This window comes from Malus domestica, chromosome 17, assembly GCF_042453785.1.
Source record: "Malus domestica chromosome 17, GDT2T_hap1".
Taxonomy (NCBI): Eukaryota; Viridiplantae; Streptophyta; class Magnoliopsida; order Rosales; family Rosaceae; genus Malus; species Malus domestica.
In genome coordinates this window covers 2,843,921-2,867,306 of record NC_091677.1, presented here as the reverse complement: position 1 = coordinate 2,867,306, position 23,386 = coordinate 2,843,921, and the positions used below count along the sequence as shown (strand labels likewise).

The window sequence follows — 23,386 nt, the reverse complement described above, 5'->3', positions numbered from 1 at the left end:
CACATTATGTGGTTTCTAAAATATGGTCTAAAAACATAGTATCCCTAGTATTTTTCATTGACTTGAGAATGGAAGGTTAACTTCGACATAGAAAAAACATTTAGAGCCTCAAAAATAATTAGCTCACAACTCCAAGCATGCATTATTTAATTTTTTTCACATTTATGTGAGGCCTCTCCTCACCTAAAATCGTGGCTCCGCCACTGAATACAACATAACTAATCTTGCTTTATTTAATTTAATTGCTTGCTTAAAACTTAATTATCCTGCATTAGATATCAGCAAGAACCGAGACCCCCTCCGCATACTTGGTATAAGTGTGACGCTTCATGACCTTGGCGAGTGGTGAGGAATAGTCATTTCCCACCCTTTTTTTGTACTCGTTCCACCATTGCATGTAGCTGCTTTGGGCCAAGAAAATGTCAGGCGTTACTGCAAACTTCTCGAGATTATTCAGCACGTACTGCTCAAATTCGATATTTGGATTACTCGCTTGTTTGTTGCACAAGATAAGCGCTTCCTCGACGTGCGCCCAAAAACAAGAATCATCATTCAGACTAGAAGCCACATTCTTTGCTTTTGAGTTGGGCTTGCTTTCGCTGCGCAGTTGGGGGTTCTCCCTTTCTTTCTTCTCTCTCTCTGCCTTCTTCTTTTCCTCGTCTTCATTGAACCATCGCTCCAACAGAACGAAATGTCGAGGCCTTTCCTTTATGTAATCTTTTTTACCTCCCTTGTAGTGGTCTGCAATGTGAAGCGGTTCGATCATCCTTCTGCAATTGGTTCCAGCAAATAGAAAGCCAGTACGCATTGCGGCTTCTTCTTCCTGGGGCTTTCTCTCAACTTCTTCAACTGTGTCCTGCCAGTAGCGAGAGAGCTTGTTCTTCAACCCTTCGGCATCATTGTCATATGTGTTACCCTTGTTTTTATAGCTGTCATAGTATCCAATTCCCATGGTTTTGGAATGCCCCTTGTACCATTCCATGTAGGCCATGTACTTTTTAATCTCATTCAATTTCCCGAAAGAACTGTAAACCTGCTTCTTCTGGTTTGCGTGCTGACGTTCTTGAGTTTCCATCTTTTGTATCAGATTGCCGAAATTTATGTCGGGTCGTTGCTGCTGCAATGACTTTTACAAAATGAGTCGCGAGAAAAGTTAGTAGAAATAAAAATATATATAGGATGAAAAAAACATGGGATTTGGACTAAATAAATTTAAGGGGAATCAAAAGACAGAAATTAACAGGTTTGTGCAGAAACCATTTCTCTAAATCTCATCAAATCAAATGATTGTGTGTGGAAAGTTGGATACCTATGAGCTATTAACTCCAAATATTGCTGCTAATTGTGTTTTAATTCCAGCTTTAAGTGGAAATCTATGTAAACTTTATGTGGTTATATAATTAAAACACAAACGAAGGAATTTTAGCTGACCTGATCATGAAGCGATAGCCATTGGAGATCAAACGGAGAAGATGAAGGATGCGGCAACACCAAAGTCTTCTACAAAGCACCTAGCCGGATACAACTACTTTATGGGAAGTGTTTGTTGTGTATCTAGGGTTTGCAGGGACCTTAGTATTTATACTGGCTAAGGCATTAAGGTTCCATCCATAAAGGAATCCCAAATCCCACTTTTTAGCCTATCAGTTAGGTATCATAATCACATAAAATCAAGGACTCCATCAATCTTACTTGTATTACAAGACACCTAATATAAGATTGATATCTTTAGGAAATAAATCACAATATCTACATTAATCTCCAATATTACATTCCTATTATATGTTGTAGACCATTTAAGGTTGATTTACATCGGAATAAATCCAACATTCTCCCACTGGTCTACACATATAGTATTTATGTTTATACTTGAAATTGGAGATTAATGTCACTTTAATGGCCATGTAATTGTGATAACATCCTATCCTTGATACAAGTTTCTGTCAAATAAGTCTTTCAACATGGAACTAACAAGGTTGTAAGGTTGACACAACCAAAAACCTTCATAATCACACATGCTAAAATCCTCATCCACATGAAACACCGTCAAATTATGATTGCAAAGATGAACTTTAATTACCTTAATGTGTCTCAACTTTTATCATCTCAGGTCCTCTTTAATGCAAACTTCTACTGCAGTTGCAAACAAAACTTCATAAAACACAATTAATTCAACACCTACGAGCAAGATGAATTAACATGTTTTTGACACTAGTTCATATACCATATTAGTTACTTTCGTGAGAAAAAATTTTCAACACTTATGAGCAAGATGAAAAAACCCTCACAACTAATACAACATATAAATCATGTCATGCCATTTTAAGTCGAACCAAAAGAATTAATCCACACCTACGAGCAAGAAGATTAACCATTCCTTTATGACTTAAAATGCAATTTGCTTAACTGGATATCAGATATATCATCATCTGATAATTGACCAACACATAAACATGTGACTTCATGAATCCAACCGGAGATTAAACTAAATGAATGGATTCAATCAACCATACATACCTTATAGGTCATCTGCAAATGTAAGGCATCAATTACATGAAACTCAAGCTCCCACTGATTTGCAACATCGTCACTTAATTTGCAAATCACTACTTAAATCATACTTTTGAAATATGCTTGTGGGAACACCCTTACTTAGTCAATGAATGCATATCACTACAAAATTGTCTTTCTTTAACCTTTCCTTAACACCTTAAATAGCATAATCTCAATGAAAGGTAAAACTAAGACATTCACCGCTGTTTATACAAAACCATGCATTTCACAACCATCTATTTGCATTAATAATTCCATATTTGTGCTAAGTCCCCATGAGCCTCAAAATTCTTCTAAAGATTAACAAATAATCAATCAAGGCATCCAAATGATTGCAAGTAAAAATATACACATACACCAAGTACTCATTCTGCAACTTAAACATATTATTGTCATTCGAGTCATGGCATAATTCTAATTTCATCAACCAAAACACATATTCATGGAAGATAGAATAACACTTTATGCAAGTCCACTTAATGCTCAAAACTTTAGAACAACTCCCACTAAACTTTTAGAGTTTATACACTTATTGCAAATAAGTTAATGAGTGTGAAGCCCAATTTTCTTTCACTAATTCTCCCACTTGGGCAAACACTCATTCATATATTCTTTCAAGGATTTACCTAAACAAATTTGCTTCATATTTTAGACATAATTAAATAGACATCACAACCAACATAAAGTTATCAAACAGAATTTCAGCAATGAGTTACACTTACTTTAGAATTTATCATAATTAATTTACAAGCTTAATTGCTACCAAAATTTTACAGATCAAAATAGACATACTATCATAAAATAAAAATATAGGGCCGTTTTAGGTCAAACTAATTGTCTAAAGTGACGTCTCAAAAGACAAAAACAATCTGCCAGCAAAACTGTCTGTACGAGCATGGGTTACTAGTAAATTCACCATAATTACACTACATGGCAAAACTTTACGAAAATTTGCAGACACATAGTAGACATATATATGTTGAACATATCAAAAATTCAGGTCGTTTGGTGATCATTAGACGTATCATTCACTCAATTTAAATCAAGACATGCAATCTGCCAGAAACAATCATGTGCATCTATCATGAATTGATACATCCATAACAATTCAATTTCATATCATTTCAATTTTGATGTCCAAGGGAAACTCTAGTTGTCAAATTTCATCATCTAAAACGACATCATACTTCAAATTGAAAAGATTTACAAGCATAAGACTTAAATAATGTGTACCTTAGCAATCCTTGATTAACCTTCATGGGTCCAATACTTTGCATCAACAAGTCTCATGAATAGACACAAAATATGTTATGATGCAACCGATTTCCATGCCTTAAAACCACAACCTATTATGGGGCTCATAGTGGGATTTTGTAACTGATGGCATGGAACTTTATCCCCAATAAACTTCATGAAACTAGATTAATTTACACCTACGGGCAAGAAAATTAATTAGTTTCTAGTACTGAATTATATGTCACAAGAGTTACCTTCATAAAAAACTTCAACACCTACGGGCAAGATGAAGTTTTCACAAACTCCTGTGAAATAAAACTCATACTATGCCATCTTAATTAAAACAAAGGAAACGATCCACACCTACGGGCAAGAAGATTATCCCTTTTATTCTAATTAAGATGCAACGTTGATCAAAGTAACTTAAAACCATAGTCCCAGCATCAACTAAGCCGCTACGGCTTGCTTAGTTGACAAGACATTAATCATCTCCAGCCTTCATGACTCCTTTCGATATCTAATTAATCTCAAAAAACCTGACAACATACTTGATAGGAGATTAATCACATATAGATCAAGTTGTATAAGAGCTATAATATCAATCTTCCACCACAAGGATATCAACACGTATGAGAAAACATGATGGAGCTAATAGATTCAAAATGGAAACACTTTAAACAATATAGTCGCTTTTAATTCAAAAGCCAAATTGTGATATCACTTAAATGCTCTCTTAAGTCAAACGAGTTCCTTTCCTTTTGTACCTTTATTTCTGTAGTACAAGACTCCTAAAACATTAGCATCAAAATCGTGCATTAGCCTTGTAAATACCAAATTAAGTAAAGGAACAACCAAAAATTCTTTTCTTCCAAAAGAAAAAACTCCAATACATGCCATACATTAGCCTTGAATAATTTCTTTTCTTCTCCCCTTATGGCACATAAAATTGACTCATCAAAACGTTGTTTAAATTCTTTAGGCATGGGAAAAACTAATAAACTATATACAAGTTTGAAGACTTATGCTTATCAATTTAGTCACATGCTCTGAATGAAATACATACCTTATGCCTTCATATGTTCACCACTTCTTTATAAACATATTTATAATCACATGACCAACCACAATTCTCAAATAAATAGTTAAAATACAAATGAGAATTGTCACATAATTACTACAAACCTTATTCACTTGTATTATACCCTTATTCTTGTCATTGGATGCTTTCTGTCATTCTCAGTCAATCCATAAGTTATGCATTAGTCATGTACAATTAAATGACTATACTGAGATAGGAAAGCAAAATTGTAGACAAAACTAATTTGATTAGTCATGCAAATTCCGCATGGAGTTAATATCATTATAAACCGTACTTGAATTAATCCCCCATCATGCTTAGTATACTGCATTACTAATCAACACATTTGTGTTAGGACAACCCAATCCCTTTAATAAAACATGCCATATGTCCATTTTAGTTATTACCCATGAAAAACAGAGCAATAGACTTACTCTTGTACTAATGCCGAAACACCCAGACTATTTGTACAAAATATAGTCTCAAACAATAAAATAATTTATGCATTTTTACATATGCTTCTCCGCATGTTTACCATATACATACCATTTAGATACTGGTGTCATGATAATTTTACACATGCAATGTGAACTTCTAGATACATAATTGGCTTTAGAAAATTACGTATACTTAGCTTGATCAAACAATTGATGGCACTTATGCAATTGCAATTCATGGCAAACAATATTAGTCCTTATTCAAATGGATAACAAAGGCAATAAAGATTTGGAGTTTAAGAAGTAATTCCAAAAAACCTTATAAGGTATGTAATTATATTTTGAGGGGTGCTTAGTGTCCCCTTGTTGCCTTTCCACCCTGGAAGCAGTGACTGGAGCTGCTTGGACCAGCCAATAGGCTCACTCATGCATATTACTAACAAAAAACCACGAACAAGCAAGATATATATGCACTTTTATATGCATGCATCTTGGCATATCTTAAAAATCTACTTTTCCCTCGTTCTGTATGCCACTTATATGCAGAATTAATCATGTTCAAAACATATATTTTCTCTTTGTTTTGATAACCAAGTTTAAAACTTAATAGTCAAAACTAACCATATGCATGATCAACTAATTAATTCGCAATTGACACATATAATGATCAATATTGTTTTCTTTGATAGGAGACTTTACCGAGCTTGTTGACTTGAGATGCTTCATAGTCTTCCTTGGCAAGATTAGTACAGAAGTACATATTTCTATATGCTTACAAAATTGACAACAACGTTAGCCAAAAAGTTATATCTACCACTAAATCAATTCAACCAAAACATTGGCATGAATATCGAAAGAAAGCTTAAAGCATGCCATATTCTTCCAGTCATAATTAATTCAGTAAAGATGAGCAAAGCAAACTGTTCCAATCTTTCTTTATGAGAACTGAATACAAGAAAGGAAGCTTGAAGTGCTTGAAAACCTACCATTCAACAATTATTAGTTTACCAATTTATGAGTGATATATCTCAAAATTCTCCAGTGCAAGGTTAGAACCGACCTCCATCAGGATCTCATATGCGATGCATATATGAACCTCCTTATTTGGCTTTGCTGATCATCTCAAATTCTCCGGTGCATGGTTAGAACAAAATGACTATTTCAATTGAACCAAAACATTAATATGAACATTGAAATAGAAAACGTTAAGCACCATGGTAATTCCAATTATACAATTCCATGAAATAATGAACCAACTATTTTAATCTTCCTTTATTATAGTTAATTCAATATCATCATTTAGTGCTTCAATTAGAAAAGCCCACATTTGGAATTGAAGGGTGGTGGCGGTGGAAGAAAACTTGAACTCAACTGGCACCACTCGCAGAAACAGATTATCCAATTATGTAATTGTTTAATTTAACTGATAATTTCGGTCTCTAAGACCAAATAGGAATTTATGTAAAACATGTGCCGTGCATATCAGACTAATATGCCAAGTATATACAATTATATGCGGAACCGTACTATGCAGTTTTCAAGCAGGTCCAACATGGTGATGTTGCCGAATGCAATCACAATTTGGATTTAAAAAAAAAACCGCAGTCCAAAAGAAAAGATATTATATAATCAAACTTCAAACCTAATAGGTTTTAATCATATAACCAGTGGCTCTGATACCACATGTAAACTTTATGTGGTTATATAATTAAAACACAAACGAAGGAATTTTAGCTGACCTGATCATGAAGCGATAGCCATTGGAGATCAAACGGAGAAGATGAAGGATGCGGCAACACCAAAGTCTTCTACAAAGCACCTAGCCGGATACAACTACTTTATGGGAAGTGTTTGTTGTGTATCTAGGGTTTGCAGGGACCTTAGTATTTATACTGGCTAAGGCATTAAGGTTCCATCCATAAAGGAATCCCAAATCCCACTTTTTAGCCTATCAGTTAGGTATCATAATCACATAAAATCAAGGACTCCATCAATCTTACTTGTATTACAAGACACCTAATATAAGATTGATATCTTTAGGAAATAAATCACAATATCTACATTAATCTCCAATATTACATTCCTATTATATGTTGTAGACCATTTAAGGTTGATTTACATCGGAATAAATCCAACAATCTATCCTCTTCAACCAACACAAAGACATCTCTAGAAAATGCCTTCAGCTTGAGATCACTCAAAATCTGTCCGTAATCGAAAAACTGAATCCCCGAATTCGGACCTTGAATTTGAGCACTCTGAGAGCTGGTTTCTACCAACAGTTGCAAAATGGCATTAGGGTCCTCAAAGCAAGAACAACCCGAAGCGGAGCACAATAGGAATGTTCCGAAAGGCTTATAGTCACTCGCTTGCGAAGCGGTTAAGAAGACTTTAGGTACAGGATCGTTGATAGAGGCTACATTCAAGAAGCAAGAACTCCATTTTGAGAATTGCAACACACATTGTCGGAGATTTCCATCACCGATCAAGGGGGAACCGAAAGTGATGCAAAGGGGGCGTTTCACTTTCGACAAGTCGAGGCTTTGTAGCAGCCATAAGGTGAACAGGGTAGCTACACAGCCTCCAAAAGAATGTCCAGTGATCAGTATCAATGAGTCGGAATTGCTGCTAATGTCTACCAGCTGAAATATTACATAAAGTTAGTCAATTACCGAACCAATCAGAGACTTCTTTACAAATAAGTTCCTCAAAACTCCATAGTAAAAAACACTTAAAACTCGGTTTTGAAACACACAAAAAAAAAAAAAAAAAAAAAAACAGAAAGGACTCGACTGTTATTATATTCGGCTCTTATCAACTATTAATGAGGGTTTTGTATGTGTTTTTCGCTAATGTTAACAAATGTCAACGAATCCAAACTAATTAAGTGAAGAGTAATATAACATTATAAATTTGATTTTTAACTGTTTTTCTACTTGTTAGAGCAATTCAGAGAAAACAATACGCACATTTGTTAGCAACTGATTGAGGATGTTGAAATTCACGGCGAAGAAGTTGATTGCCAATTCATTGACGGAGAAATTTGGGGTGCCTTTATTGCACAAAAACTCAAAGAGAGGAAATTTTGTGTCCTTGAGAGTCGTCGATGGAATCCTCGCTTGTTGATCTTGAAGCGTGACGGGTGGAGTAAGAAAAGATATGATGGTGGTGTTCGGGTGCTTGGTTTCACTAATGTCGTATAAGGCCATTTGTGCATTCGGATCAGCAGCTGTGCGGATCTTTTGCTTCTGAACCGCGTCCCATGACTGGCGCAAGAGAGAAGTCACCAGCAAATATGCTAGTTCAAGCCCAGCAGTGCTAATTCTGTCATCACCAACAAAAATTGAAGGAAATGAAGTGTGTAAGAAAAGAACACCCAACCATAATGACAATGCTTGGAACTGCTTTGAAATAGCAAAAAATGTCAATCTAACAACCAAGAGTACTTTTGATTACATTTGGCAGAAAAACCACGATACATTTGGCATGAATACAATCACATTGTACAAACCACGATAAAATGAAGTTTGAAAAACCACTTGAAGTGTTTAAGCACATAATTAGTGCTTCTTACAAGAAGCACTTTAAATACTTTTGAAACTCATAAATATTTTCTCTAAAAGTGTTTTAAGTCATATTAAAAATCTTTTCAAACTATCCAGTACTTTGATCTAACTAAACATAAGAAAAATCAATGACAAAGGGATTCAAAGATAAACAAGGATCGGAAGAGTTTGAAGTCGACTTACACGTTGTTCATCTTCGAGCTTTTGCCGATCTGCTTAAGAACTACAATAGATTGAGAGATTTGGAACCAGAATGGTAGGCGTCTTTCTTTATAGAGATTTGGAAACGAGAATGGTAGGTGTCTTTCTTTACACGTGAAAGTCTTGGTCGTCGTCGTTAACATGTTAAAGTTGAGATGAATTATTGAATCCCCTTTGCTCCTTGCTTTGTTCTGTTCATACGTGACGAAAATATCCAGAACATTTTATTTAAAGAAAAACTAATGAAAAGGTTTTGAAAACTTTGAGTTTTAATGATAAGGACAAAATAAAGGGTAAAGTGAATAGTACCATGATTGACTTTTTAGTGTAAAAATGTGGTTTTTCGTTAAAGTGAATAGTACCGGGTGTTTTTAGTTAAAGTTCCCTTTATTTAAAGACTGAACATTCGCGGAAGAATACGTCGAAAATTTCCAAAGAAATCTACGAGGAAATCTGAGGGCTGTGGATTGTCCGTTGACCTTTCTGTTTTTTTTGTCTGAATTCACCTACCGATGACAACCATGTGGTCAAGTCGTCCGTAGTCAAGAATTTCTCCTAACAGGACCGACCTTTATTGTTTCAAAGTGGAAGATGGTAATATCTAATTCATGATAATGTTTTAAAAGATGAAGGTGAAATCAAGACGTTTTATGAATAGTTCCGTCTAGGCGAAAGCATTAAGGCGTGGGAGTGGGACTATCGCCTCACGAGACCTAAAATTGTTAATATATAGTCTAGTTGGAGGGTATGCCATATAGTCTAGTTGAACTTGAACTTGACCTTGGAGGGATATGTCATATAGTCTAGTTGAATTGAACTTGCACGGTTTTTTTTTTCTTTTTTTTTTAAGCACAGTCCAACATCTCACGTACGCTTCGATCACGTCTAGGTGAGTTTAAGTCTGCTCCAGCTACTTGAACTTGGAGGGATGTGTCATATAGCCTAGTTGAATTGAACTTGTACTGGTTATTTTTTATTTTTTTATTTTTTTTAAAGGCCCAGTTCCATATCTCAGGCACGCTTCGACCACGTCTAGGCGAGTTTAAGTCTACTCCAGCTGGGCAAAGGCGTTTTTATCAGCGCCCCGCCTCCAAAGCCACCTAAGTGCACCTTTAGGCTCGTTTTTTAAAACATTAAAATCCATGATCAATCAAATATTTCAGACAGCCAAAAGAGGAGTTTCTACTTGATAAATTTCGATACAAATTGATCAATGAATATCTAAATAATCAAGACGTGAGAAGAGTGCCAAAATTTCAATCGAACATTGCACGATCCCATCCCATTACGCTGCGGACGACCGAACTTTGGGTTACACTTGGAAAATCCCGTTGCTGGTTCTCTCGTCCACGAGCAATCAGCAGGTGTAGGAATAAAGGGCAAATTATTGTCGAATGGGAAGCTTCTCTTCGAACCGCAAGAGGTGCGCCTTGGCAACGTTAATGCTCGCTTTTCCGGAAAACTGGTGAATTATTTTGATGCCCAAAGTCCCAAATTACCACGACTTACATTGCTTTCCGAGAGGAGCGATCCACCGAACCAATGTCAATATCCTTCGTGTATATGTTTGTGAGAGCAAAGAGCAAAAGCACAAAGACAACTTGAGCACTCATGATTCCGAAATGGCTGATACTGTTACCAATTTCCATCCAACTTCCTGTATTCCGGACCTGATAATAATCAAAATGGTCAGTAGGGTTCACTAGAAATGATTGATCGGATGCTGTATAATAAGAAGCATTCGTCCATGCACGTGTGGTGTGTATGGTGCGGTATGCGGTGTGGATCAGATATCTGTGTTTAAATGTTACTTTGTTGGGTAATCTCGTATTGTTACAAGAGACGGAAGCAGCGAGAAAAAGTTACAAATTCAAAATCTGAAGAATATGGTAACTTACCAGGAAGAAAAAATGCATGGTCATTACATCCGAAAATAGTATAACGAGAAAATAGCATGCCAAACGTGGAAGTCGGTTTAGCTTTGTTATTGCACTGAATACGCATCTGCATGTCAGTCGAACACAAATTATATGAGAAGTTGAGAATCACAATTGCTTACAACTTCTTTATGGCTTAAAAGAAAAAGAATTTCCTATACATGCTAGTAAAATGCATTTTCCAACGGCATAACTAACAGCGTCAATAAAGAAGGATGTTTCGACAGCTTGTAGCCACGCATCACACGCAAAATTGTAACTGGACTTACATGACTAGCAGGAATGGAATGAATAACTTGAAGATAAGTAAGGCGGCCATGAGAAACGGCTGAAATTAGAAGCAAATAGTATCAGGTAAGTAGTGACAACTAATCTGATAAATGCTCAGGAAAGTTCAACCTTCACTTACACTGAAGACAGTAATGAATCGATACACTGATGAAATCTCAAAACTTGCTATACTTGCAAAGTTTCCCGTTCCAAAGAAAGCAACATTGAATAAAACCATCTAAAACCACAAAAGACATCGGAGACATACAATATGAATGATGAGCAGTTAGATTATTAAAAAAAAAAAAGGGCAATGTATATCGTTAAATTTCTTGAACAATCAGATAAATTTTTCAGTATTGTAACAAAAAGAAAAAGGATAGGACTTACAAAGATCAACGGAATTCTCACGTCAGACAGCTGTAAGTATCTACCATCAAGTATGACATTTTCCTCCATACCACTAAAGGAACTTGACAACCTTCTCACCTTACTTGAGTAAATAAGCGTGTTTTCAACTAGTATCCAAGAGATGAGTACAAGAGCCAGAGCACCGTAGAAAACAGCTTCATATCTGCATAGGTCTAGAGAATGAGTGAAAAGATGAAAAAAATTCAACTAACATTCCGCATATTAAACAAATCTGTTAAATGAAGGCAACTATAAGTGAGCATATAAAAGGAATGTACCCGATAGATAATAGAAGAAAAGTGGGCGCAAAACCGAGAAATATGGAAGTAAGACGGGACAAGAGACCATTTTCTGAAAATAATGGAAGTACCATCGAGAAACCTATGACCAGACAAATTAAAGATCAATATAAATAGACATGATATTTGCAGTTATAAACTCTTAAGGCATTAAATACCTGTCAACTGACATACCAATTACAAAGAGAAAAGAACAAACAACTCGGATATGTAAAAAGGCCCTAAAAGGGAAGAGTGAAAACCCATACCAGCGATGGACCAATTTATGATCTGATGCAAAGCGAGTAGTTCTTGGTTCTCAGTTCTGTGAGAGGTTGATATTGACACCATCACGGATGACAATCCAACCAAAAGAGCCTAATTCACAAAGTTCCAAAAAATTCCAAAAATATCATATGTATCTCCAGATCTGTTAAGTTACATTATACATTAAGCTTTATTTCCATACCAACCGAGGACAGAGATAGGTTAAGCACCTGTAACTGGAAGAGCATGGGAAATTTAGGTTTCTTCTTGTCATGATTACAGATACTTAGCCAATACCTTCCTTCAGTACGCAGATCTAGCAATCTAGCAGCTACTCCGATCATAATAATCATAACTCCACTCCAAATCCTGCAAACATGATTTGTCACAAAAGGTTCATAATTAGCTTAATCTTTTTTAGACGATAATTTAGCTTAATCTTAGTTGATTAATCATATAGCTGCATTCAATTTATTTCTTAATATTACACAAACCTAACAAACACAACTATCAAAGCTGATTTAAGTTCTTGCAAATAGTAAAATTGGCAAGTGCTGGGTTCTGCTTTGAACACATATCAGGTTTACCTCCCTTCTGGTAATTTGTATTTCATTTAAAAAGTTAAAAAGATGAGAAAGAAAGAAGGAAATCTCAACTAAACCCAGCTTACCCATAAAAAGATGTGAGCACAATAAAGTTATTGTTTGAATTAGAGATTGGGTTCAATTCCGAAGTTCGTTACATTTATAATGGAAGTAACCCCCGCCCCAACACACATACGCACCACAGAGAAACATTCAAGAATTAAGATGACTTACACTAGACGATTATTATCGGGAATTTCTGCTGGCATCAATGTAAATACAGACAAGAACCAACATGCAGCACAGGCAAAGATTGGTATGCCAGATCTCCAGGGAATCAATTTTAAGAGATAGAGAAAGGATACGACTCCGGAAACTAGGAAACACCAAGTGTATAGCTTCCTCTCAGTAAAGCTATTAACCTGCAGAAATTACCAAAATACGCTGTTCAGGATTGTAGAGTACAATTTCCCATGGCTTGCAGCGTGAAAAATTATAGTTCTGATTCAATACCAGGAATTCAAGAATGAATACTGAGAAAGCACCAGTGGCTAGAATTTTCACAAAGTAATTGATTCTTCTTCCATATAACTCCTTCCATAATGCTTTGATGAACCGATATTCACTAAATATTTGTGTCCACAGGAATACTGTCATTGACGTGTATGCGTGGTAAAGAGGAGGAGAACGCTCCATAAACAGTACTATACTGAGTAGTCCCAGGAAAAGGCATCCACAAAGTTGTACCTGCAGCAAACAATGAGATTTGCGGGTTACATTACATAGTGAATATTAACACTTCTAGATGTTCAAATTTCACATGTAATATATTCACAAACATCTTTTAGTTTCTTTCTTTTAAAGAAAAACATCTCTGTTTTCAGAATTCCGTCCTTCAATTTAGAAATCACTATTAAAGCTTTACAAGAGGTCAAGACTACACAAACATTACCTTTCTGGTATTATCTGTCTGGTGATCTGTTTGCTCCTTTCTAAACATATACCCTGCCAATGGAGTATAAGATTGCAGCACATGGAGAAGAATATAGGTCATCCAACCAATATACCCAAGAATAATTACTGTCATGAGCATCAGCCAATCATAAGTTTGGAAATAGTGAAGTCCCTTCAGAGCCAAATCCCTGAGATCTTCAGACAGCTTCCTTGCAGTTTCATAGTCTCTATTAGATATTAGATCCTCAATCTGATCCAATAGGGAGGAATAATCGTCCAGTGGTTTGAAAGGCTTAAAATATAATGAATTTGCCTCCTTTGTTTCTAACTTTGTCAAGAAATCCAAGATAATAAAAAGGACGTCTCTACCTCCTTTCGTTCCTCAAAACTCCAGTAGAATCAGATATAACAACAGTTTTAAGTTTTAACCTTAATATGCTATTTCGTTAAATGAATTGGATATTTATGATTGAAGAAAGTGATGCCTTGTTGTCATATATAGCACATAAAAATATATATATGTACATATATAAATATAGAATCAGATAACAAAAGGATACGTGACTTCCGAAGGAACTGGTTGAGAATTTGCTTTGTGTTGGCAACCACAGCTTCAACTTCATCTTCCTGGAAAATGAAACAAAAAGAGAAAACTCAGCTGTCTACCAATTAACCAGAAAACTCATCCAATACAATAGGCATATGCAGGCAAAGATAAAAGTGATAACATTACACATCCTTTCAACAAAAAGAAAAGGTCCTCCATCAAACTGGTTGACTATACCTTTGACATGTCTATGTAATCAAGAGGTAAACTCCCAACTGAGTTTACAGGACCAGGCAAACCGAGAAGAGTTGACTGCCAGAAAACTCAATCAGCAAATAAGAGTGATAAAACTTGAAAGGTAGTTTAAAGGGGGGAAAACTTGGGAAAACAAATTGTACAACCATGAGAGGGGCAATATCAGCTTGATTAACATCCACCCTTTCAATGCCATGAAGGCCCCATTCTTTAGGTGTTGGCGCATCATGCATATGATCATCAACAAAACGAAAACTGCAATCAGAATGGTTGGAGACTGGCTTCGGATGTTTAACACCTGCTCCCCAAACAACTAGGGGAGTATCAGTGTTTGAAGGATGTCCATCTCCATGGCTGCCTATCAGTAAAATTATAACACGTAAGAACAGTTATAAGGGAAAAAATGAAGTAAGATCAAAACTTATAACAATTCAGTGAGAAAAGAGAAGCAAAAAGTTTCTATAAAGGTGAAAACAAATTAAATCCAACCTTTATCATGCATTCCATGATCAGCAGTAAACACGTATGCAGTACGATTGTCCTTGTAATAATCTTCTAGAAGATTATAAACCCTTTCAGCTATACTATCAACAACCGCAACATTATTGAGATATATGGACGAAAAAGGCCTATGCGCATGACCATTTGAGTCACAGCCGAGTAAGTGCAAAAACACAACAAGATTATCCTGTAAGAGTAACTCCTTCAACTTTTGGTCTTCTTTGGACCGATTCAGAAGGCTCTGAAATTGATCGAAAGACCACTCATCCAGAAAGGAAGCATCTGCATTAACACGTACAAATTGATAAAAGAAAGAATCATAAGCAATTAACAAATATTTAAACTTCACTACTAGCAATGTGCTGAAAGACTGAAATCAAACCAGTAAAATCGAAGACGAAAACAGAGATAAAATGCTGTAATTGAAACAATGTGATGAAAGTTTGAAATCAAACCAGTAGCAAAGTCTTCAAATTCATGAGGGTAACTATTCCAGGTGGTGTGAGGCAATGCAGCACAGAAAATGGGGACTATATCGGGACTACCATAAGAGAAAGTATGCCGGCTTCGATTAAAAACCGAATCGAATTCAACAGGGTTAGCTTTCCACCCTGAAAAAACGATTTTGGTTTCTTCAGAAAACCAATTTGCATCTGTATAAATGCTCAAAAAAAAAAAAAAAAAAAAGATTCAACCTTTCGTAACAGCACTGGGATCCTCATAGAACCCAGCAATGATAGCAACATGTCCAGGCCTCGACTCCGTCGGCGGACGAGCGTGCGACACTCCCCACCGACCTTTCTCTATCATCACGCTTCTCAGAAACGGCGCTCTGAAGTTTCCGTCGGAATCCGACTCGAAGAATTTGTCGGCTCTCAGCCCATCAGCTGCAGCCGAAGCTCCAAACTTTTCAAAGCACACTCGAATGATAAACAGAGGGAATTTTAGCGGGAAAATTGGACGTACCGACGAGCAAAACGAAGCGTTTTGCGGGGGCGGAGAAGCGGGGGGTGACGGGATCCATGCCGTGGACAATGGGGGACTTGAAGTAGATGTCGAAGATGCTGAGCATGTAAACGGCGTGGAGAACTACACCGAGCACTACCAACCATTTCTCTTTCCTCTTCAACCATGTCCGTCGTCTTCTCCGCGTGCTTGCTCTGCCGTTGCTTCCTTCCGCCGCGTTATTTTCTTCCGCCATTTTTACACGGCCGCTTTTCCTCCCGATCGTCACAGTCGTCGTTCAACTCTTTCGCTCCTTTTTTTAGTTCTTTCTCCTAGTCTCACTCTTCTCAGAAGAATTGTGGGCCCATTGGGCCTTGGGAGATAGTATTGTTGAATGAGCCGAGGCCCATAATCTGTATGTGTGCTATTATGATTTTTGTTTAGAGATATTCCCCAATTTCTCTCCAAATTTGTAAGCCGCGTTCAATTTTTCTTAAATTTTAATTTTAACCGATTATCCTTCTAAACTTTTATAATTGGCCAATTTCCCCTTGAACTTTAATACTAGCCGATTATTCTTATGAACTTTTGTAATTGGCAAATTTCCCCCTTAACTTTCATTTTAGACGATTGCTCCCATGAACTTTTATGTTAGTTTTCAATAATGAATTTGTTGAGATGAGTAATTACTTTTCTTATTCGAATTTGGATCTTGAATTAAAATAGGTGAACCAAGACGGTCATGTGAGTCAAGTCACAAGGTAGGCTAATGAAATGGCATCACGACCCCAACATATTGCTAAAAAAGCAACACCATGGAGAAGATTTATAGTTATCAATATTAGGGTAAAATTCAAAGAAAGAGTATGCGTAGTGAACTAACGGAAGAGAAGAAGAAGAAAAATATTTGGACTACATACTGATAAAATTACACTTTTACCTAAGACAATTGTCATTCGGCATTCCCATGCACATGACCAAGATGAATAAAAGTTCAATATCTAGCATCAGTGGGGAAATTGGCCAATTATAAAAGTTCAAAGAGGTATTTGGCTAAAATTAAAATTTAGAAGGAAGTTTGGCCAATTATAAAAGCTCTAAAAGGTAATTAGCTAAAATTAAAATTTAAAGGGAATGGCAGCTCCTTACAAGTTGGCTTTTCAATTAACTTAGTCAAAAATAGGAAAGTTTGGGGAGGAATATCATCCGAGCTACTTGCAGACTTTGTCTTTAACTTGTTTTGGATCCCTATATTGAAGGAGAGAAAGTGCCTCCTTATTCTCCTCTGCCGTTGTCTTTTGAAGCACAGTCGATCTACTACAAAATTATTGTACGATAATGGATCGTCTCACTGGTTCATAATACGAGTGGATGACGAGTTTATACTTTAAAGTCTAATATCAATAACCAATTCACAGAATGGAATTGATTATGCCACACAACGTGTTCCAGTACTACACAATACTAACTCGGAATTCACTTGATAGATAATTATACGGAAATATTAAAAAAGGGGAAAATCGTATATGAAATGCGTAAGCAAAGCTGCTACACACATTATTAATACAGAAAACTGTATATGACATGTTTGGCATGCACATCAGAAGATCCAACAGCAACACAAACATGGTTACGTAGCCTAAGCCAAAAGGCTTAAAAGAGATAAATGATGAACCCTAGAAAACCAATCAGCATCGACACTGGAAATGCTGTAGTTAGAGAACTTGGTGCTGCAGATGGGGGAGGGGCTGGAGATCTAACTTCTGCAGAAACAGCCAGCACCATGCTAGCAACTGTAACCCAAATGAAGAAAATAGCTGCAAGCTTTTGGTTCTGGAAAGCCATTTTTTGTATAAAATGTTGATGCACGAAAGCTGGACCGACGAACAGTGGAAAGCTGAATTGGTTTGCAATTTGTTGGGTTGGTTCTCACCTATTTATACATGCAATTTCATAGATTTTTCTCTGTGTACTTGTGTGTTTGTAGATTCTGGAAAATTTCAGTGAAGCTGATTTCGATGATACAATTCTTGTTTTTTTGTTCTTGTTTTTGGGGATAAAACAAACACTATAGGGTTCAGATGTTTGCTTGAGCATATTGCATGATGAGTTGTATCAATGTGTTTTGCTGGACTGCAAGGGTGACAATTCCAAAGAGGTTTTATTATAAAACTAAGAACCGATATAAATATCAAAGAGGTTATTTGAGACAACATTGAAGAGGTTATCCATAAAATAAATAAATAAATAAATTTTGACAAGCAACGATTTATTAAGTACGAACTGAACAAATACATAAGGGTGTCATATGGGTACACCTTTTTCAATGACCAATTTCTTAATGTGGAGATTAATTTACACAACTAAAAAATAAGTTAAACCCCTACACGGCTACCAAACTAAGTGGAGCGGTAAAAATTTGCCACAAAGCAATAGAGGCGACAAATCTAACACCAAAATCACAAAACAAAAAAGAGGTCCTCAATCCAAAGAAACCTTAACATAAAATAAAAGTCCAACATGGCCAAACTAATTGTCATCGTACATGTGGATTTGAGAGAGAGACATGTCCGAGAATAAACAAAGGAACGCATCTAAGTCTTGAAGTCATCCACACTCAAACTCAGAGAATTGAAATGGCACTCCAAACCAAAGCCAAAAAAAACTCCATTCTTGATTAAAACTTATACGCAGAAACCCATAAAGACACTATTTGACAACGAGCAACACCAACTTCAAAAATGAACTGACAATGAACCATATATTTAATCAAAAGGATTTATTATTTAATGTTAAGATAGTAATACGACTTCTTTAATTATCATTTTAATTGACTTTGATCAATTAAATTTATGCCATTGACAGTGGACATTTGAACATAATTTTACATTTTACTATTGAAGTTTCAAACAAACAAAAACTACTATATATTCTTGCACTGGAACTGTTTCTCGTATTCTTGCACATGCATGCGGCAAATGGTATCACGTGCAATGTCATGAAACCCTAGTCAAATCAAATGACGTTAGTTACAAGTTTCGAAATAGAATATTAAAACAAAATATTTGGACCTAGCTTGAACATAGGGCAAGGCCCATCCAACCAATAAAATAGGTCCAACTGCCCATCGCTTAATTGGGGGCCCACAACTTATTACTGTGGCCATATTTTTTTATTTTTTATTTTTTGAATTGAAACTGGCCAAAATCTGGGTAAGGAGAGTTTGTCTCCATGATTTCATGATATACCAATTTTTTTTATTATTTATTTTTATTAATTTTTATACAACCATATTTTTTATTAATTTCATGATAGCCTAAACTGTACAATTATTGAGTCACAATTTAACATCAAACTCATCATGAAATGTCAAAAAACTTTAAAACATTTAATCAAAGCGAAAACAAATATCACTAGTTGTAAATAGGCAAACCGAAAAAAATAGTGTAACAATATAGGACTAGGAAGAGATTGATTTCTTCCCATGTAACCAAAACACAAAGATGTCAGATAATTGGGTAAATTACTAAAAACCACCTCAACTATGAGTTGCATAACAATTGTATATCTTATGTTTTAAACATTGCAATGTCACACCTCATTTTTGAATTTATTGCAATGTCATATCTCTGTCAACTTTTCTGTTAAATGCTGATATGGCGAGGGTAGGGCCCACTCCTTCACTAATTGAAATAAAAAATTTAATTAATTAAAAATTAAAAATTTATTATTTATTAAAAATTAAAAAATTAAAAAAAATTATTTGTTATATAGTACATATTTGCAGAAATATATGTAGTGGCTCTATTCAGTAGGTTCATGATCTAATCATGTGTTTATCTTCTCTTAAGGTTCTCTCCGTATTATAATTTGTCAAGAGTTCAATTGCAAAGGAATACATGCGTAGAAAGGTTTAGAGCCAGAACCTGTACATAAAATGCTACTTTTGGAGGTAGTGCCGTTGAGAAGAATATCTAGAAACTTGATGATTGTAAGTAAGTTCTTGGCTGCATTTGCTCCATTCTCTGCATATGCAATGCTAATTTTGCACTACATGCTCTTGTTGGAGTTAATTTTGTATATCTGTGCAAGTCTTTACTGGTTAATTTTTGGCTTCATGTGTGGACTGTTGGAGACTATGCAGATGCTTATGTCCATGCAGATAGAGAGACAACAATTGATGAGGCTCAAGCATTAAGTGCAATATTTCACTCCTAAAGTCATGTCATCGGAGGTGTTCAAAGAAATGAAAAGTCTTCAAGTGACAATGTTCTGTTTGGTACCCTCATGGATAGTATCTTATTTCTCAGTATAACTCATTAGTTCTATGGTTAGCTTTAGTGTACAGTTTGTAATATTTTAGTATGTGATTTTGTGTAAAATTATTATATTGTAGTAAATGTGCAATTTTGTGTGTGTGTATATATATGTATCTTAATATTTTTTTTAATTTAAAAAAAAAATTTGGAATCTTTTTATAACAGGCGTTGACTGTGGTTAATGTATAATCCACAACGGCCATAGCATGTGGTGTTAGCCCGTGGTAGAAATCAACAATTTTTATCACATCCAGATTACTAACGAGGACCATGTTCGTGGTGGATTGCAATCTACCACAAGCATTCATCGTGGTTGATGAACTTTTTTCTTCTAGTCTAACAAAATTTATCGTTTGACCAAAAAAAAAATTACAATATATATAATATCATATGTTAGTGCAAATACAAGATTTGAATCTTGATTGGTATCCGTGTTAAAAGTTCTTAAGTTTTTTAATAGAAACAGAGCATGAAACATTCGCGCTCAAAAGAAATTTCAGTTAACTCACTGAGGCATTTGTTGAACACTTGATGAGTGAGATCAAGAGATTTTTTCGAGTGTAGTTTATTCACTAAGACATTTGTCAGACACTTATGAGCAATATCAAGAGAATTTGTTGAGTGTTGTCTTTACAACCTGACGAGATATGCCTAACATGTATGTGAACACGGAAAATTCCTGAAACGAAAGAGACAAGAACAACGCGCACAAACAAATATTTGTGTTTGATGATTTTGGGTTACAATCTCTCTCTAATTTGATCCTCTGATTCGATCTCTGAAAGGTGTTGATTTGTGGATGTTTGATTGATCCAAAGGGCCGTTGGGCTTGATCTAAGGATGAACGTTCTTCAAGGGCCGTGGACTTGATCTTGAAGGTGGATTTGAGCGGATCTTCAAAGGGGCTTTTGGGCTTGATCTTTGAAGAACAGTGATGAACGGATCTCCAAGGGCTTTTGGGCTTGATCTTGAAGAACAGTGATGAACGAATCTTCAAGGGTCGTCGGGGCTTGATCTTGAAAGAGCGATGAACGAAGAACGAATAACACTTTCTTCAAGGGCCGTCGGGGCTTGATCTTGAATTGGTGGATGATTGTTGATCCAAAGGACCATTGGGGCTTGATCTTAGGATGAACGAAGAACGAAGAACGAATAACACTTTCTTCAAGGGCCGTCGGGGCTTGATCTTGAATTGGTGGATGATTGTTGATCCAAAGGGCCGTTGGGGCTTGATCTTAGGATGAACGAAGAACGAAGAACGAAGAACACTTTCTTCAAGGGCCGTCGGGGCTTGATCTTGAATTGGTGGATGATTGTTGATCCAAAGGGCTGTTGGGGCTTAATCTTGGAAGAACGATGAACGAAGAACGAAGAAGGCTTTCTTGATTCTTAGGGAACCTGGATGCTTGAGAGCTTCGGAGTTTCAGAGCTTCAGAGCTTCAAGAATTTTGCCTAATGATTTTGGTTCCTCAAATGAATGAAATGGGCTTGTATTTATAGAATTTTCCAAGGCCTAATTTTGAATATAATATCCCAGATGAACTAAGTTGTTTCTGCCAGGTGTTGACACGTGTCCTATTTGATGACTTTTCCAACTCATTTCAATTTTTGTTGAGTCGCACGCTACGTGTAGAATTTATGTAATACATGAGCGTTGACACTTTAATTTATCGGTCAACATTTATTTACCGAAATTTCGATGTCTACAAATGCCCCAACTTCAAGGCGCGTCGTATACATGTGCTTGTCACGTGTAGGAGATGCGTTTTGAAGTCCCCTACTGTAGATGTCGATCCAAGGGCCGTTGAGGCTTGATCTTGAATTGGGCTGGAGATCTTCAAAGGGGCTTTTGGGCTTGATCTTTGAAGAACAGTGATGAACGGATCTCCAAGGGCTTTTGGGCTTGATCTTGAAGAACAGTGATGAACGAATCTTCAAGGGCTTTTGGGCTTGATCTTGAAGAACGGTTGGATGTGTGGATTTGTCGACGTTGTTGATCCAAAGGGCCGTCGAGGCTTGATCTTGAATTGGGCTTGAGATTTCTTCAAGGGCCGTTGAGGCTTGTTCTTGAACTTTTGTTTGAAATTTCTTCAAGGGCCGTCGAGGCTTGATCTTGAAGGTTGAAATTAGACCACAAGGAGCTTCATGTGGTAGATGATCTTTGGCTTTGGTAGTGGGTGAATCGGCACATATTTTGTTGCGCTTGTTGACTTTCCACAGCTTTGATCTTGAACTGGGTCGGAGGATTTTCTGGATTCCTCCAATTGTTGATTTTCCACAGCTTATTCTTGAACTAGGTTTTGATTCAAGGGTGGTAGACACTTAATCTTGAATCGGACTTGTGATTTCCTCAATGCCCGTCGAGGCTTGATCTTGAATTTGGCTGGAAACTTCTTCAAAGGCCGTTGAGGCTTGATTCTTGAAGGTTGACTCGAACACATGACAAGCAGGCACGAGGTGAAGGTGACGACTTGTTGCTCTGTTCAATCTTTCTAATTCACACCTGAGCAGTTTGGTCAACGGTATGATCTTCAAGATTGATGAACTCTTCTTCCAGTTGGTGACTTGATCTTTAAGGATTTGATTCAAGGGTGGTGAATCGGCACGTGCAGCCCACAACGCCTAGTAAGTCGACCCAAGAATTTGAGGGTCAAAACGAGTTCTTCATCTCAGACTCTTTCTGCCGAGTTGACTGAGCATGTTGCATTCTTCTCTGCTTGTTTCTTCAGGCAGATATGGCAGCTTCTTGAGTTCTTCAGCTCGGACTCCTTCTGCTGAGTTAACTGTGCAGACTGCATTCTTCTCTGCTTGTTCCTTCTGCACCTTGTCTCCACATGCTGCAAGGTATCATTTTCACTTGCCTTATCTGTTCTCCAGGCAGATGTGGCAGCTTCTTTGGAAGTACAGCAGCAGTGGGAGACGAGTACTCGAGAGCAGTGCTAGGTAGGCAATCAGGGAAGGGTTCCAAGCAGTCGGTTTCTTACCCGAGTTTGAGTGGAAGTTCCGGCATATTATTTTCTTTATCCTTGTCTTTGTAGGTAAGAACA

The 23,386-nt window shown here is 36.5% G+C and overlaps 3 protein-coding genes across 3 annotated transcripts; all 3 read right to left on the bottom strand.

Annotated features, from left to right (window-relative positions):
• Positions 1 to 271: 271 nt before the first annotated feature.
• LOC139187413 (senescence-associated carboxylesterase 101-like) lies at positions 272 to 1,075 on the bottom strand. Its single transcript, XM_029096992.2, has one exon. It carries the CDS (start codon positions 1,073 to 1,075, stop codon positions 272 to 274), a length of 804 nt encoding a protein of 267 aa, XP_028952825.1.
• LOC103425824 (senescence-associated carboxylesterase 101-like) lies at positions 595 to 9,214 on the bottom strand. Its single transcript, XM_070817247.1, has 5 exons — positions 9,054 to 9,214; positions 8,274 to 8,628; positions 7,448 to 7,946; positions 1,310 to 1,377; positions 595 to 1,126 (listed from the first exon to the last, which is right to left on the bottom strand). The coding sequence occupies exons 1-4, from the start codon at positions 9,212 to 9,214 to the stop codon at positions 1,310 to 1,312; spliced, it is 1,083 nt and encodes a 360-aa protein (XP_070673348.1). The 3' UTR covers positions 595 to 1,126.
• A 957-nt stretch (positions 9,215 to 10,171) lies between these two features.
• Positions 10,172 to 16,337, bottom strand: LOC103425883 (uncharacterized). The gene is made up of 18 exons (XM_008363983.4): positions 16,042 to 16,337; positions 15,771 to 15,962; positions 15,531 to 15,686; positions 15,064 to 15,357; positions 14,721 to 14,932; positions 14,557 to 14,631; positions 14,333 to 14,399; positions 13,771 to 14,096; positions 13,332 to 13,565; positions 13,053 to 13,240; positions 12,465 to 12,603; positions 12,237 to 12,345; positions 11,968 to 12,070; positions 11,669 to 11,852; positions 11,418 to 11,516; positions 11,278 to 11,336; positions 10,970 to 11,075; positions 10,172 to 10,741 (listed from the first exon to the last, which is right to left on the bottom strand). Exons 1-18 carry the CDS (start codon positions 16,274 to 16,276, stop codon positions 10,577 to 10,579), a joined length of 2,943 nt encoding a protein of 980 aa, XP_008362205.3. The 5' UTR covers positions 16,277 to 16,337; the 3' UTR covers positions 10,172 to 10,576.
• Positions 16,338 to 23,386: the final 7,049 nt, after the last annotated feature.

Bases quoted from the DNA above. Each gene is read 5' to 3' on its own strand.
- LOC139187413 (XM_029096992.2), bottom strand. From the start codon at position 1,075: ATGGAAACTCAAGAACGTCAGCACGCAAACCAGAAGAAGCAGGTTTAC.
- LOC103425824 (XM_070817247.1), bottom strand. From the start codon at position 9,214: ATGTTAACGACGACGACCAAGACTTTCACGTGTAAAGAAAGACACCTA. The intron at 8,629-9,053 runs GTAAGTCGACTT...TGGTGATGACAG, and splicing joins AGCTCGAAGATGAACAACGT to AATTAGCACTGCTGGGCTTG. The intron at 1,378-7,447 runs ATAGATTGTTGG...CATAAAGTTTAC, and splicing joins CTTTGTGTTGGTTGAAGAGG to ATAGATTTCCACTTAAAGCT.
- LOC103425883 (XM_008363983.4), bottom strand. From the start codon at position 16,276: ATGGCGGAAGAAAATAACGCGGCGGAAGGAAGCAACGGCAGAGCAAGC. The intron at 12,346-12,464 runs GTGCTTAACCTA...TTTGTGAATTAG, and splicing joins CCATGCTCTTCCAGTTACAG to GCTCTTTTGGTTGGATTGTC. The intron at 11,337-11,417 runs GTAAGTGAAGGT...TTCTAATTTCAG, and splicing joins GATTCATTACTGTCTTCAGT to CCGTTTCTCATGGCCGCCTT.